The 15,503-nt window shown below is 35.6% G+C and overlaps 1 protein-coding gene across 7 annotated transcripts in view; it reads right to left on the bottom strand.

The window, feature by feature from the left end:
• Cnksr2 (connector enhancer of kinase suppressor of Ras 2) overlaps window positions 1–15,503 on the bottom strand; it is a 230,361-nt gene that overhangs the window by 77,349 nt on the left and 137,509 nt on the right. For all 7 annotated transcript variants that reach the window (XM_021187764.2, XM_021187765.2, XM_021187763.2 and 4 more), the window contains one exon: window positions 13,613–13,824. In XM_021187764.2, coding sequence (XP_021043423.1) covers window positions 13,613–13,824 — 212 coding nt within the window. The remainder of the gene's footprint in view (window positions 1–13,612; window positions 13,825–15,503) is intronic.

The raw sequence follows: 15,503 nt of genomic DNA on the forward strand, positions 1-15,503 counted from the left end.
TTCTTTCCTTTAAAAAATACCAAATATTTATTGGAGTTTTACTACATTTTTACTAGTATTTTACTCCAGTTGACAACCAATACTTCAGTGGGTACAATGCATGCCTCAGATTTTTAGTCAGTCTGAAAGTTTATTCTTACTGAAATAAAAATGAATAATACTGAATAAAGGTGAGTACAGAGCTAACCATTCCCAGAAGCTGGGAACAAGTGTGGATTCCTCACACAAAACTGACAGGAGGTGAGAAGGGTCAGACTGATGTGCAAATCACGACGGGAAATTAAAAAAAAAAAAAAACAGAAACAGTTCAAGGTAAGTTATGTATTTCCTCTTAGAGTAAAATTTTGTTTCTGAAAGCTGAAGGCATCTGTTACCTCTAGAGTTCATTTTGAAATGTTATCCAGGAGCCTTGTAATAATTCCATGCTAATGCCTTATAGTCTAAGCAATGTTTTGTTATTTAAGTGTTTATATTTGTTGCATATCTGGAGTTTTCTGACTGGAATCATCATAGTAATGAAAAAAGAAAGCATCTTTAATAAATGGTTCTGGTCTAACTGGCTGTTTGTATGTAGAAAAATGAAAATAGACCCATATTTGTCACCTTGCACAAAACTCAAGTTCAAGTGGATCAAGGCCCTCAACATAAAACAAGATACACTGAATCTAATAGAAGAGAAAGTGAGAGAGCCTTGAACTCATTGGCCAGGGGGAAATTTCCTAAATAGAACTCCAATGGCTCATGCTCTAAGATCAAGAATTGATAAATGGGACCTCATGAATCTGGAAAGCTTCTGTAAGGCAAAGAACATACATAGTCAATAAGACAAATTGGCAACATACAGATTGGGAAAAATATCTTCACTACCCCTACATCTGATAGAGGGCTAATATCCAAAATATATAAAGAACTCAAGAAGCTAACCACTAACAAACCAAACAACCCAATCAAAAATGGGGTCCAGAAACTAACTAAGAATTCACAGCAGAGAAATCTTGAATGGCTGAGAAGCACCTAAATAAATATTCAAAGTCCGTAGTGATTGGAGAAATGCAATTCGAAATGACCTTGAGATTCCACCTTACACCAATCAGAATGGCTAAGATCAAAAGCTCAGGTGACAACACATGTTGGTAAGGATGTGGAGAAAGAGGAACACTCCTTCATTGCTGGTGGAATTGTAAACTGGTACAACCACTCTGGAAATCAATCTGGAGGTTCCTCAGAAAATTGGAAATAGACCTACCTGAAGACCCAGCTATATCACTCTTGGGTATATACCCAATAGATGCCCCACTATGCCACAGGGGCACATGTTCCACTATGATCATAGAGGCCTTATTTGTGATAGCCAGAAGCTGCAAACAACTCAGGTGTCCCACAACAGAAGAATGGATACAGAAAATGTGGTTCATTTACACAATGGAATATTACTCAGCTATTAAGAACGAGGATATCCTGAGTTTTGCAGGCAAATAGATGGAACTAGAAAATTTCATCCTGGGTGAGGTAACTCAGACTCAGATGGACATGAATGGTATGTACTCACTAATAAGTGGATATTAGCAAGTCCACAGAACTCAAAAATGTCAACAAGCTGAAGGGCCCAAGTGAGGATGCCTCAGTCCCACTTGGGAGGGAGAAGAAAGCAACCACAAGGGGAGAGAGGAACCTGGGAGGGAGAGGGGAACATCATCGAGTATTGGGTGGTGGGAAAGGACTGAAGCCCTGAGGGTCAGCAGAAAGAATGGAAACCGGCAACCTCGGGAGGTAGGAGGTTGAAACTGGAAAGCTCTCCAGAATGTGCCAGAGACCTGGGAGGTGAGAGACTCTCAGGACTCAAAGGGAGAGACTGTAGATGAAATGCCCTATAGTGTAGAGTCCACCTCCAGCAGAAAGACAGGGCATCAAGTGAGGGATGAAGTTGCCATCCCACAGTCACAACTCTGACCCATAATTGTTCCTGTCTGAAAGAACTACAGGGATGGAAATAGAGAGCAGCCTGAGGAAAAGAAGGGCCAGCGACAGGCCTAAAGTGGGATCCAGCTCAAGGGGGAGGCTCCAAGGACCTGACACTATTACTGAGGCTATGGAGAGCTCACAAAAAGGAACCTATCATGACTGCACTCTGAAAGACCCACCAAGCAGCTGAAAGAGTCAGGTGCAGATATTTGCACCCAACCAATGAAGAGAAGCTGCTGACCTCTGTGGTTGAATTAGGGAATGCTGAGAGAAGCTGAGGAGGAGGGTGATCCTGTAGGAAGACCAGTAGTTTCAACTAACCTGGACCCTGAGTTCTCTCAAACACTGGACCACCAACCAGGCAGCATACACTAGCTGATATGAGGCCTCCCAACACACATATAGTAGAGGACTGCAAGGTCTGGGTTCATTCAGAGGTGATGCACCTAACCCTCAAGGGACTGGAGGCCCCAGGGAGTTTAGAGGTCAGGTGGGGTGGGGCTAAGGGGATAACAGCAACAACAACAACAACCCCAAAACCAAAAAAACTCACCAAAAAGTAAAACAAATGAAAAAATAGCTAGGGTTTTCTCCATGCACTGCACCACCGAAACTCCAAACGACACCTTAGTTTTGTATTTCCATAGTTTTATTCCCCTTCCTGTCTTTTCTATTCATCCAAATTAGTGTGTCACACTGACCTTCCAACTTCATTTGAAACAATTTAAAAACATTTTTATTTCTTTATTTCTGTGAGAGTCTGCCATGTGCATATATGTGTGGGTACCCAGGGAGGTGGGAAGACAGCTTTGAATTTCCTGGACTTTGAGATACAGGTGTCAGTGAGTATTCTACATTGATGCTGGAAACAGAACTCAGGTCCTCTGGAAGTGCAAAATGTGCTCCTAATGGCTTCATTATGAGAAAAAAAAGAAGAAGCCAAAATGAGCTTTGCAAAACTGCTTGTAAGTCAAGTCAGAACTACAAGTCCTATTTTCTGATTTATCTTCTAACAAGTTTCCATAAGTAGCAATCTGTTGAAACACTAGTGAGCGGTTTCATTTCCAGTTTTCTCATTCCCCCTTCCTGCCCTCCATGCCAAACTCATTATGTTTCAGCATAATAAATAGCACCTGTGTAGCAATAGTCCTTTCACAGTCGGCAAAGGTTAAGAAAACGGCAGGGAAAGTCTTCAAAAGTTTGACATACTTCTTAACGCTCACAGAAAGTTTTCTCTAGAGGCTGAAAGTTACATATGTATGCATCTGTTCTAAATATTTCAGCCAATATTTTGATGAAAATGAGTACAATAAGAATGCTTGAGCTATAAGTTTGCTATAGAAACCCATCAAACTCATCACATACCAGACAGAAAAATTACTTTCAGATGGTTGACTGCATCTGTAGGAAAACATCCTGGGGTTATTTAAGGTAGAGAGGCACACAGTCAAAGACCAAGTAAAACTGAATTAAATGTAAAGTCAGTAAATTTTTGAAGGAGAATGGAAGTATATCAGGATCTAATAAAATAAAAATGAGTGAGCACTTTCTCTTTAGTATTACATTTAAAGTTTTTGTTTTTAGGTAAAAGACCGTTAGAAAAATTGACTTGTAAATATTTCAATGGGCTGTGGTTTTTTAAAGAATGGTTTATAAAATAATACATATAAACAACAAAAAGTCAATGTAAGCTGAATTTGTTAGTAGATTTATACTTTACAGTTTCCCTACTGAGAAACCAAAAACAACTGAAATCTTTTCTAAAAATAGGTTACATTGTGTTTGTGTTTAATCTTGCTTTACAAAAATCATCTATACTTTAATTGAGTGATGTAAGTGCAGAACACAGGGTTAACTCTCATTTTAATGCTTGATCACAAGGATAACTTTTTAAATCAAATTACTTTTTTATTATATATATATATATATATATTCATGTGTGGGTATGTAATTAATGAGTTTGCCATATATTTACACGAATTTTAGTGAAGTCAGTATTTCTTATTTTAAATTTTGCTGCTGTCCAGTGGCAATCCCACAAGAATTGTGGAAAGAATGAGGAAGTATTAGGATAGATAGAAGAATTCTGGGCCATCCTTTCAATACTATGGAGGGCATAAAACAAAATTTGCCTCTTACTACACTCAGCTTAATACAGACCTGATCAAGAAAGATGATATGGGCATGCAACATTATTTGTTTAAATGCACATATCATTTGTTTAAATGCCTTAAGTTAACTGCAAATTACAGCAATTAAAAATCTTAGTGGAACAATATGTTGAAAACCCTACCAATATCTAGAAGGTATTTACATGTCCTCATGAAAAGTAAAATGATTATCAATTTAAGATTCACATTTAAATACTAATGGCCTCCTATAACAATTTTATAACTTCTTTGTTAAATTCATCTCTATGGAATCATACTCTTGAAGTTAGTGAAAAGGTTAGGTGAAAACCTGACCAACTTTCTGACACTGGCTTAGGATTTTGCAGATAGTAGTAGTCCTGACTCAACAGTCTCCCGTTCTTGTTCCAGTGCTTCCTCCACCCCCAAAGATGCTTCAGTGACAGATAATTAGACACCACAAATGAAAAGAGAAATCGAGCTTGTTTCCTCTAAAACAATTTAACATGTGATTTCTGTAGTTTTTGTTTTAAGTGTCTTTACAGTGAATCTACAACTCTTAAAAATATCGTGAAGGTTAGATGAAGAGTTAAAGAATTGGAGCACTGGAGCATAAATTGTGAATGAAGCTCTGTGCTTTGTCTTAGAACAGTGGTGAATATACTGACATTACAGGGCATGTTACCCATAAAACAAAGATAGGTTATCACATTGACACTTTCAATTTGTCGATCATTGTTTTTATTATTTGCACTAATGTTCTTAAGAGTCACTACATGACCAGAATATGACTTCTATCCCCCCACTCTTGAAAAATATTGAATACAACACTCAATATTTTCTTTCCTATGATCTATTTCTTCTATAGTCTCTAAAATAAATCATTGTGCAATGAAATCAGTAACTCTGCAAGTATAGATTAAAGAATGCAGTGCATTGATCTTTCTACTTAGTTTTTATTACTTTGATTTGGCATTTTTTCACAAATACAATTTATTCTATAAATAGATTTTATCTGTTTTTTCTGCAAAATAAAAATTAATAAAGACATCTAACAAGTTAACTGGGGCAGACAGCAACTTTTCTGTTTGGATTTTTTTTGTCTTTCAGGCTTTTTAATTTTTATTTATTCATTTATTTTTATTTTTTGCTCCCAGGACTGTTTGAATCTTAAAATACAACAAAATTTTTATCATTGATACCAAAGATTTGGGGCATTTGAGCCAAATTACAAGTCTTTCAGTACTTTGCAAATGTATTCTATAAGGTGTTTGTTAAACTGGAAAGTGATACATATTTTGTGACCCCCAAAAGAAAGATTTGATGTACAAATACACTGCAGAAACACTGGCTATAGTCCAAATGCAACACACATTCAATGCTGTTTGCATTTATCTACAAGCGGAGTATAAAATCCGTAGATACCATAGACTTATAAAATCACCTAACTTTTCCTTAACGGACTTTCAAAACCAGAGATCTGAAGAAAATAAGACAATGTTAGATTACTTAATTCACGTTATGATTTTTAAGCTAACACTAACAGCTCTATTTATCTGTTTACATATGTTACTTGCTACATGTTCAATAAAAGAGAAAATGTATTCTAATTTCAACCAGGGAAATAATGTATCACATCTTGCTCCAGAGGATGTTATAGTTTATTTGTTTAATTGTGGGGCAGACTAGATAATTACAGACAGTCACAATCTCATAACACTTTTGCTCAGAGAATATACTAATAATGAAGAAATATAGATATATATTCTAGAGTGATAATTTCCTAGGTTCTTTTAGTTAAAAAACAAGACAACCATCTCTGTATTATATGAGGTCTCCACCTGATTCTTCCAATATCTGTCTCTGTAAATTGGTTCTCAGGATAGTCAGGGCTTCTCAACAACAGAATTCTGGACATTCTTTACATTTGGACACTTTCAGTGCATTGCAAAATGCAGAGTAGCAATCTTATCTTCTACCTGACACACTTGGTGCCACTAATACCCTGCATCCTTTACTCTTTACTCTGCCATTATTGCAATCCCATAAAAATATCCAAGAAAATGACAAATGTCCTCTAATTAGAAGGACTGTCTCCACATGAGAATTCTGAAGTAACTTCCTATTCAGTTTCCCCATTCTGTCTGTACTAGAGAGCACTATTTCATCTGCACCACACCATTCCATTGAAGAAGTCATGTGAAGGTTTTTTTGTTCTTCTCATAAGTGATCTAAACATTCAATTTGACATAGCCATCTTTACGTCTTCTCTATACACTAATACTCCATAGCCTTATCAAAAGTTTCCTTTCCTGGCATGTGCAATAGTATCTGGGTTTGGTGGCTGATGATGGGATGGATTCCCGGATGGGGTAGTCTCTGGATAATCCATCCTTTCATCTTAGCTCTAAATTTTGGGTAGTCTCTGGATAGCCCATCATCAGCCACCAAACCCAGATACTAATGCACATGCCAGCAAGATTCTGCTGAAGGGACCCTGATATAGCGGCCTCTTATGAGGCTATGCCAGTGCCTGGCAAACACAGAAGTGGATGCTCACAGTCAACTATTGGATAGAACACAGGGCCCCCAATGGAGGAGCTAGAGAAAGTACCCAAGGTGTTTTAGGGGGCTGCAAACCTGTAGGTGAAACAGTATGAACTAACCAGTACCCCCTGAGCTTGCGTCTCTAGCTGCATATCTAGCAGAAGATGGCCTAATCGGCCATCATTGGGAAGAGAGGCCCCTTGGTCTTGTAAACTTTATATGACCCAGCACAGGGGAATGCCAGGGCCAAGAAGTGGGGGTGGGTGGGTAGGGGAGCAGGGGCAGGGCGGGGAGGGTATAGGGAACTTTCGGGATAGCATTTGAAATGTAAATAAAGAAAATACCTAATAAAAAAAGTTTCCTTTCCTTTACTGTTTTCTCTATTAACTGTTTCCTTGAATTCGTTCAGCATAAACCTTTCTTCCAAGGGTTGATTTATTTAGGAGTTTACAACACATTTATTTTTCACATTATTTTATCCTTTAGTTTTGTAGCAACTTGTCTAAAACTTTAAGAAGGTGTAAATGCCAAGTCATTTTTGGATTTCTGTAACTGACCCAGAATCCAACCTGATGTTTTCTACAGTGGATTTTAAGAGCTGGATAAACACAGTTTGAGGTATTATTAGCAGTTTGCATGTTCTTCCTTTTTCATTAACAATACTGCACCCAAATTAACTAAAATGTTATGCTTATATTTTAATTGTTATACTTAAATAGGCAGTTACTGCTTTACTAGAGAGGCCAAACATGAATATCTAATTTTACTCTTTTAATCCTTTACTAGGTCCTGTGAAAGGAAGGGAATTAAATGCTAATATGATTTATAAGTAGTTGAAATTCTTTGTCTCATTTGATTCATGAGTAGCAACCACTTACTATGCCATTACAATACCATTTCTTAAGAACATCCTATGTGGTAAATATTGTGCTAAGTGATGATATATATTATCATGTATAGTCTTTATGGTTACAGTAGTAATAGATTGTTACTCCATTTTTTTCCAGACAAAACCCTGACTTATAAGTTTAGTCTCAATTAAGCTCAAGTGTTAAAAGCCAAGCTGTGACACCAAATTCAAGTTCATCTGACCTGAAAACTAATGCTTTTCTATTTTAACAATAAAATTGTACAAATTGGGAAAGAGAGCCTTCCCAAGATGATTACTCTAATTTTCACATTAATAATAATAATAATAATAATAATATTGCTGAACTGCTCTCCCTTTAGTTACACAGTGCCTTATCACCATTAGCTTGATGTCAAAAACTATTTTCTGAAGCTAATCAACATACAGTTATCTATAAATTATTTTCAAAAGTACAAAAGGGTAATAATCTGAGTAAAGTTTACATTTCATATTTCTGATTCATTAAATTCTCTGATTGTTTCTTTGGGCAGCTCTTCTTACTTGAATATATATATATATATATATATATATATATATATATATATATATGTATATATTGTGGATAGTACCATGTTTTCTTTTCTCTCTAGGATAGCTAATGAATTAAACCTGGATTTTACTTGCTAAGAAAGTTATTTATAATAAAAAGTGACAAAAAAGAGAGGAGGCATCTATTCAGAAATGAAAGATGTGTAAGTATATTAAAACTTTTGGGAAATGTTTGAAAAATATTATTAATTATAATTTCACTTCCTCAAAGTGAATAAGTTTTTAAGACAAAATGAAAAGTAATTTGTTAGTATGCTAACAAACTTGGAAACATCCAAATACCATTCTTATTTCAAAGCTACAGAACTTTGTTTGCCCTTCATCATGGCAAATAGGACATTAAAGCCAATCACTGTTTAGGTGCATAAAGGGGATAAAGTATTTGATTTTCTTTTATTAGTCAGCTTCAGAATGTCTAGGTATAATATTCTAGACACAAAATTTACTCACTGCATAGTATTTACCAGCAATACTTAAGAGAATAATGTTCCAAATACCACGCATTTATTTGTGTGCTTTGGTTGAGCTACTGGATTTTCAATCAAGCAGAAAACAAATGGATTTCCATTTCCCAACTTATACAGTCCTTGTGATACTTTAAATTGTTTTCCTGCTTTTCCTACAAAATTTGACAACTTGTAGCCACAAGGGGATTCAGCCTACATTTTAGCTGAATTTCTATGCATAAAAATGTGCTGGAATGGTGTGCTGGAAAGGAAGAGGCAAGGAATGCACTAATAAAGGAAGCGGTGGAGAGAAGCACTGCTCTAAATTGAACCTTTGCATTTGAAGCCTGAGAAGATGAGACCAAATTTTTGAAATGATTTAATTTATTTTCATTTTTGTAATGACAATAATGAAAATTAATATTCAATATTTTGGGTACTGAAGCAATTTACAGTACATTGTTACTAAACTCTCAGCAAAACTCTACGAAGTAGAAATCATCTTCATTTAATAAATGAGAAAATTAAGGAATAAAGTAGTAACTTCAGGGTCATTCTGGGGCAGTTAGATGATAGACAAGATCCATGGATATGGCTGATGCCACAGAGAATAATGGTAAACCCAAATCTAAGTTGTTTCTGTAAATAGTATTTATTCCTGCAAATAGTCTCAAATTACTTTTATTTTTATTCTAGAAGAGTGAAACAAATTTTATCCTGGTTTAAAATGATAAAACATGCAGTTGTTCCTTACCTACAATATAGCAAGCATTTATTTTATTTAATTTACATTTTAATTTATTTTTACACTCCATATTCCATTCCCCGCCCCACCCGCTGCCCCATCCTTCCTCTGTCTGCTCCACATCCCACACCTCCTCCACCCCACCCCCTGTCTCCATGTGGATGTCCCCATCCCCCACTCCACCTGACCTCTAAACTCCCTGGGGCCTCCAGTCTCTTGAGGGTTAGGTGCATCATTTCTGACTGAACACAGACCTGGATGTCCTCTACTGTATGTGTGTCGGGGCCTCATATCAACGGGTGTATGCTGTCTGTTTGGTGGTCCAGTGTTTGAGAGATCTTGGAGGTCCAGATTAATTGAGACTGCTGGTCCTCCTACAGGATCACCCTTCTCCTCAGCTTCTTTCAGCCTTCCCTAATTCAACAACAGGGGTCAGCTGCCTCTGTCCATTGGTTGGGTACAAATACCTGCATCTGACTCTTTCAGCTGCTTGTTGGGTCTTCCAGAGGGCATTCATGATAGGTCCCTTTTTGTGAGCACTCCATAGCCTCAGTAATAGTGTTAGACTGTGAGGCCTCCCCTTGAGCTGTAACCCACTTTGGGACTATCCCAGCTTTTAAAACAATCTGTCAGAGTTCTACCTATGCAAATGAATGTTGATTCTTATGTGAGTAGTTATAAAACAACATATAAACAAAGACATAGACCTATTTATGCTTGCTTGAAATAAAATTTACATATTTGGAAGAACTAATGCAATGTCCTGAAATTAGTTTTTCTCTTTAATATTACTTTTATTATTATTAATATTACCATTTAATAACACCACTTTAAGGTTCAACAGACATCCATGGATACTGAAGTTCAGCTCTACTACTTAGTAGCTGGGCAAATTTAGTCTCTCTGTATTTCAGTGTTTTCAGGTATAAATAGATATTTTATTTGTATAAATTACACACTGTTGTTGGGAGGCTTAACTGGGTGAATGCCTTATAAATACAACAGCATTTAATATAAATAAAAGCTCATAGGCATTATTATTTTTTAGATGAGCTGCCCCCTGTCCATCCTTACGTATATGTACAGTTGCTCATGTGAATGCCTATATTTTTAACTCATTCATTTAAAATGACTGAGCAGATAATATAAGATGTGGACCTTGGCTAAGTAATTATGTTTTATACCATACAACTAGAAAAATTTCAAATATCTGTCTCTAAATCTATGCTTGATTATCGCTGTCTGTGGCGTTTAATACTGTATATTTAACAGGATCTATAACTATCTAAGAGACAAACCTGTGGGCCCTAAGTAAGAAATTTTGTAGATCACACTAATTGAGGTGAGAAGAACTACCCTAAATGTAGTGGCACCATTTCCTGGGCTAGGATACCTGATTGAAGGAGAAGGAGAAAGGGAGCCGAGCAGCAGAATGAATCTCTACCTCCTGACTGCGGGTGCAATGTGAGCAGCTGCCTCAAGCTCCCACCATCATGCATTTCCTTTCATGATAGACTGCACTCTCAAACTGTGAGCCAAAAAAAAAATCCCTTTCTTCCTCAGGGTGCTTTTTTCAGATATTTTGTTGCAGCAAGGAGAAAAGTAACCAATATGATATGAAGTGAGCTCCCTATTTTCGTATATACATGTATGATACTTTAAGATACAAATGCAGTAAGACACATTCAACCAAAAGTACATCTGTGTTCTATGAACTGTGTTAGGTCTCTAAAGATTCTCCAAGTTCATGTGACATTTTCTGATGTTTTGTTTTATTTGAGAGAATGTTTTCCTAGGCTTACCCGCATCCCCTTCTTTAGGCCAGGCTGAATGGAAACTCCCAGTCCTCATGCCTCAACCTCTTGGCTGTTGGGAGTTCAGGTGGGCGCCATCCCACTCAGCCTACAGTCTAAGAATCTTAACTGCTGGCTTAATTTCCATACTTGAAAATAAGAGTATCTGTGACTAAGAATGAAAGTGAATGTTCTCAGTATAAACAACTTACACAATACATCTGAGGTACCATACGAAAGCCAGTAAGTTTAACTATCATTATTTGTTGAAAAATATGAAGTGCTCTATATTGGAAACTTTGAGGTTTTGGCTTAAAGATTTATAGACACCCTCAGGTTCTCAGGTTTTGAGAAGTATCATGAGTTTGGGTCTGACAGGCACTTAGATATCCCGGATAAGTGTTTAACATTTAAAATCAAATATAAATGTAATGCTTGTTTGCTAGACTTCCCTGGCTCCAATTCCACAGCTAACATGTTATATACATTCTTCTACTTACCTGAAGTTACTACAACTTTGATATCTTATGTGATTTTTACCTTGGGGTTATGCCTACCTTTTAGGGAAAATTTCAGTTTTATTCCCCTTATGTCACCAGTGCCTGAGTGACTTTATATGTGTATACAGCAAATACTAGCCGAGTCAATTAACTATGAATTAGTTTTGGGAAAAATCATGGAAATAAATTTTCTGTAACTGATAAGTACATTTCATCACTTGAAATCTTGCTTTGAAAGAGGAAATGCACTAAGCTATTATTTACTTGGAGCAATCTTCATGTTGTACCTGAAAAATCTCCATGGGACTATCTATAATTACCCACAGTGAAAATATAGATTAAATCATATACAGTACAATTATAGTTTTGAAGTTCAGCAAAAAAAAACTTTGTTGACTTTCTTTCTCTTTTGCTTAAACATGTACCATTATTTTTCTCAGCTATTACATATAAATAACAGGAATCTATAGACTATTATATAATTTTTTAAAGTTAAGGTATTTTATTTTATTGGGGAAGATGTGTTTTGTGGAAAATGACAGACCCAGGTTCTTTAAACTGCAATCTGAAATGAGTAACAAGTTTTAGCTATTGAAGTAAGAACTCATATTTGACTATATTTGGTAATGATAATTTCCCCTTAAATAAATCCAGGAATGTGAGAAAATAAGATTAGATGTACTGAACAGCCTATCTAACAACTTCTGGTCAATATTTACTTGTGAAATACATAAAACTTTTATGTTATCTCATGGGTCTGGATAAAGAGGGATAACAAAGACAATGCACGTCTATACCTCAGGGTTAAAATAAAACAGAACCCACCGCCCCAAAAAGGTTCCAATGTCTACGGTGTGTGACAGCTCAAAATAAGTGCAACCATAACAGTGTCATTAAGATGTTATGTTAAAAATGAAATACTTAAGATAAAGAAGCATATGTGCTAAGATGAACACAAATGAAGCTAAGTGCTCAGGCTCTTTTATTTTTTATAATCATCAGTATTTGTGCATGTGTGTGTACGTGTGTGTACATGTGTGTTACATGTGTGGATGCCAGAGGCTAGCTTCTGGGATTTGTTTTTCCTACTTCAATGGGCTCCAGGGCTCCAGGATTATACAGCATGCACTTTTATCTGTGGAGCTACCTTGCCCACCTTGCTTTCTAATCTTTATGTTAAGTTTTGATAAAACTTAACATATATAATTGTGCCAAATAACTATAAGAAAATTAAGCATGTGTAAGAAGAAATGACTGCTGTTTTGGGAACAGAGGATGAAGCCATGCTGAAACATTCATGGAATAATCTTGTCTTTCCCAAAGTATGTGCTTCTCACTCTTTACTCTGAAACTGGACAGGGAAAAACAGAGTCTTCCAATTAAATCTATTCATTTTACATTTTAAGTACCTTCACATGCAAATATTAGAGATATAGCATATCAGTTTCAATCATTTGTGATTACGTTAACTTCTTGGTTATACATGAGTCAACAATTAAAAAAAATCCTAACAAAGCAACTCAATGTTCATCTATGACCTAAATAAGCTTAGTCCTTTCTAGGTAAAAATTTCTTCTACTCAAACATAAGATCAGTTGTACAACTTCTTCAAAGAATATAAAGCCTTATATATATTTTTCCCAGAAATGCCCACCTAAAAGAGTCTTTACAAATCCTTGGGAATTAAGAAAATGATCTCATTTCAAAGAAGTCATGTTAATTATGAGTATTTATATACTTATATAAAACTCTTGAATTATTTTATTTTTGTCCTCTGTCATAGAAGATATACACATGATTGTAATATTTCACATGTCATTGAGTTAAAGTGTTACCTATTCTTTAGAAAATCTAGAATAATTTCTAGTATCATGTCTTGTTGCTAGTCTACTCAGAAGTACACAAGAGTCACTGATGAATTTGAAATACTCAAGAGCAATCAAGTAGTTTCACAACTGAACGTCTATGAAAGGTAATTGAGAAACTCATGGCAGATACAGCTTTTATAGAACATAAGAGAAGAACGCTCACCATAGGTTGGTGTGCTTTCCCGTCTTCCTTGACTACTTGATCGCCCCTTTTCATATTCATAGCAATACAAGACAGTATCTTCTTCAACAATGTTGAACCTCTTTCGATATTCCTGGTCCAGAAATGAATTTGGGGATTCAGATCCCTTATGAACTGGCTTGCCCACCATATGTCCTCTGAGGTCTTCGCAAGGAAGGTTTCCTTTTTCATCCCTAAAGCAATGTGAAGGTAGAGACGAGCATATTATTAGGGCCATACAAAATTACAGGAGCCTTAAAATACTAACAATATCATTCCCTTATAATGTATCTTCAGATCTCTGTAAGATTTCTTTGAGAATTATAGGATAGGCTAAAATTCTTATTTTCTCTGACATAATAGTGAGGCCAAATGTTTAAATAACTGGCCCCAGTGTCATAGAGATAACTGATGCTAGAAACACATCATGGATCTTTTAACTTCTGTTCTAGTCCAATTTTCACTGTGTCATGTTATAAGAAGAAAAACTATTTTAGCACATAGATTGGTTTTAGGTAAAGGATAGACTAGGCATAATGCTAACAATCTAACCATATGGTTTTCTTCTGTTTATCTTACTGCTTTTGATAGAATTAATGTTGCCGAAAAACAAAGTTCTTTACGATTTTATCATTGATATAAGTGAAACTATGATCTTATGAAAGATGCTAGTACCACATAAACCAGTATTGTAAGAAGTTCAAACAGCAGGTTATTAATGTATACCAATTTTAATGTTGATGATTAGTGTAAACATTCAAACTGTAGGTATATCCTCAGAAAGGCTATACAGAAATTATATATTAGCAATGTTTCTTATGGAGAGAGGGTGGAAAATAAGGTAAAATATGGATATGGAGTTCACGAATGGGATTTGAGAATTAATTTTTTCATCTGTAATAATTTAAGGAGAGAAATTTCTCAATATTTTATGATATCCCTAAATCCTTTTTTAGCTATTTAAAAACATTTCCTTTCATTTTTTTTGGTTTTTATACAGTAATTTCATTTTAAATTGTATTAAACACTTCCTGTGTGTTCAGTGCATTTTTATCAGAGCCATCCCTCGCTCTCATGCTCCTACTTCTCTGCGTTTCCCTCCCAGTCCCCTCCACTGCCATACCGTTTCCTGTTTTTCCACCTCTATAACCCAGTGGAAATTAATGAGTACTGCTCTGTTACTTTGTTAAAAATGTCTTCAATTTGGGTTTAATTTTTTCCTCATGAGTAGTCTGAGGTACAAGGCCATTTTTTAAAGAAAGTAATAGGTGGCTGAGCTCATAATGAAAGCTTCCTTCTAGGATTAAGTAAACAACACCTTGTTTAACATATGGTATGAAAGCTTTCCCTGGCTATCTGTGAAAATTTATTTTTTAAATTGTCTTCTAGAATATGACTATAAATGTAAATGCAATGCTTTTTCCTCTCATGAATCATTGTGCTTCATTGGTAATAGGTGTTCCTAGTTATCCTAAAGAGTACCACAAATCAGCACTATCAAATAGAACACATTCATTTTATGTCAAAATATGACTAAAATCTTGATCTTGCAAAATGAACTGAGTCATATTTTAATTATCTTCCATTAGACTTTATAAAATGGTGATGAATTTATAAAAATCTGTCAATTTAATAATTATGAATCTTAGCCTACCAAAAATTTGTATTTAATCTATTTAAAAGGAAATGTTTAAATGTCCAAAGTAGAGAACTATAATCCAGATATTTTATTGGTCTTTTTTTTTAATTTGATATTTTTCTTTATTTACACTTCTCGGCCCTGGCCTTCCCCTGTGCTGGGTCATATAAAGTTTACAAGACCAAGGGGCCTCTCTTCCCAATGATGGCTGATTAGGCCATCTTCTGCTACATA

This window comes from Mus pahari, chromosome X (genome assembly GCF_900095145.1).
Source record: "Mus pahari chromosome X, PAHARI_EIJ_v1.1, whole genome shotgun sequence".
NCBI lineage: Eukaryota > Metazoa > Chordata > Mammalia > Rodentia > Muridae > Mus > Mus pahari.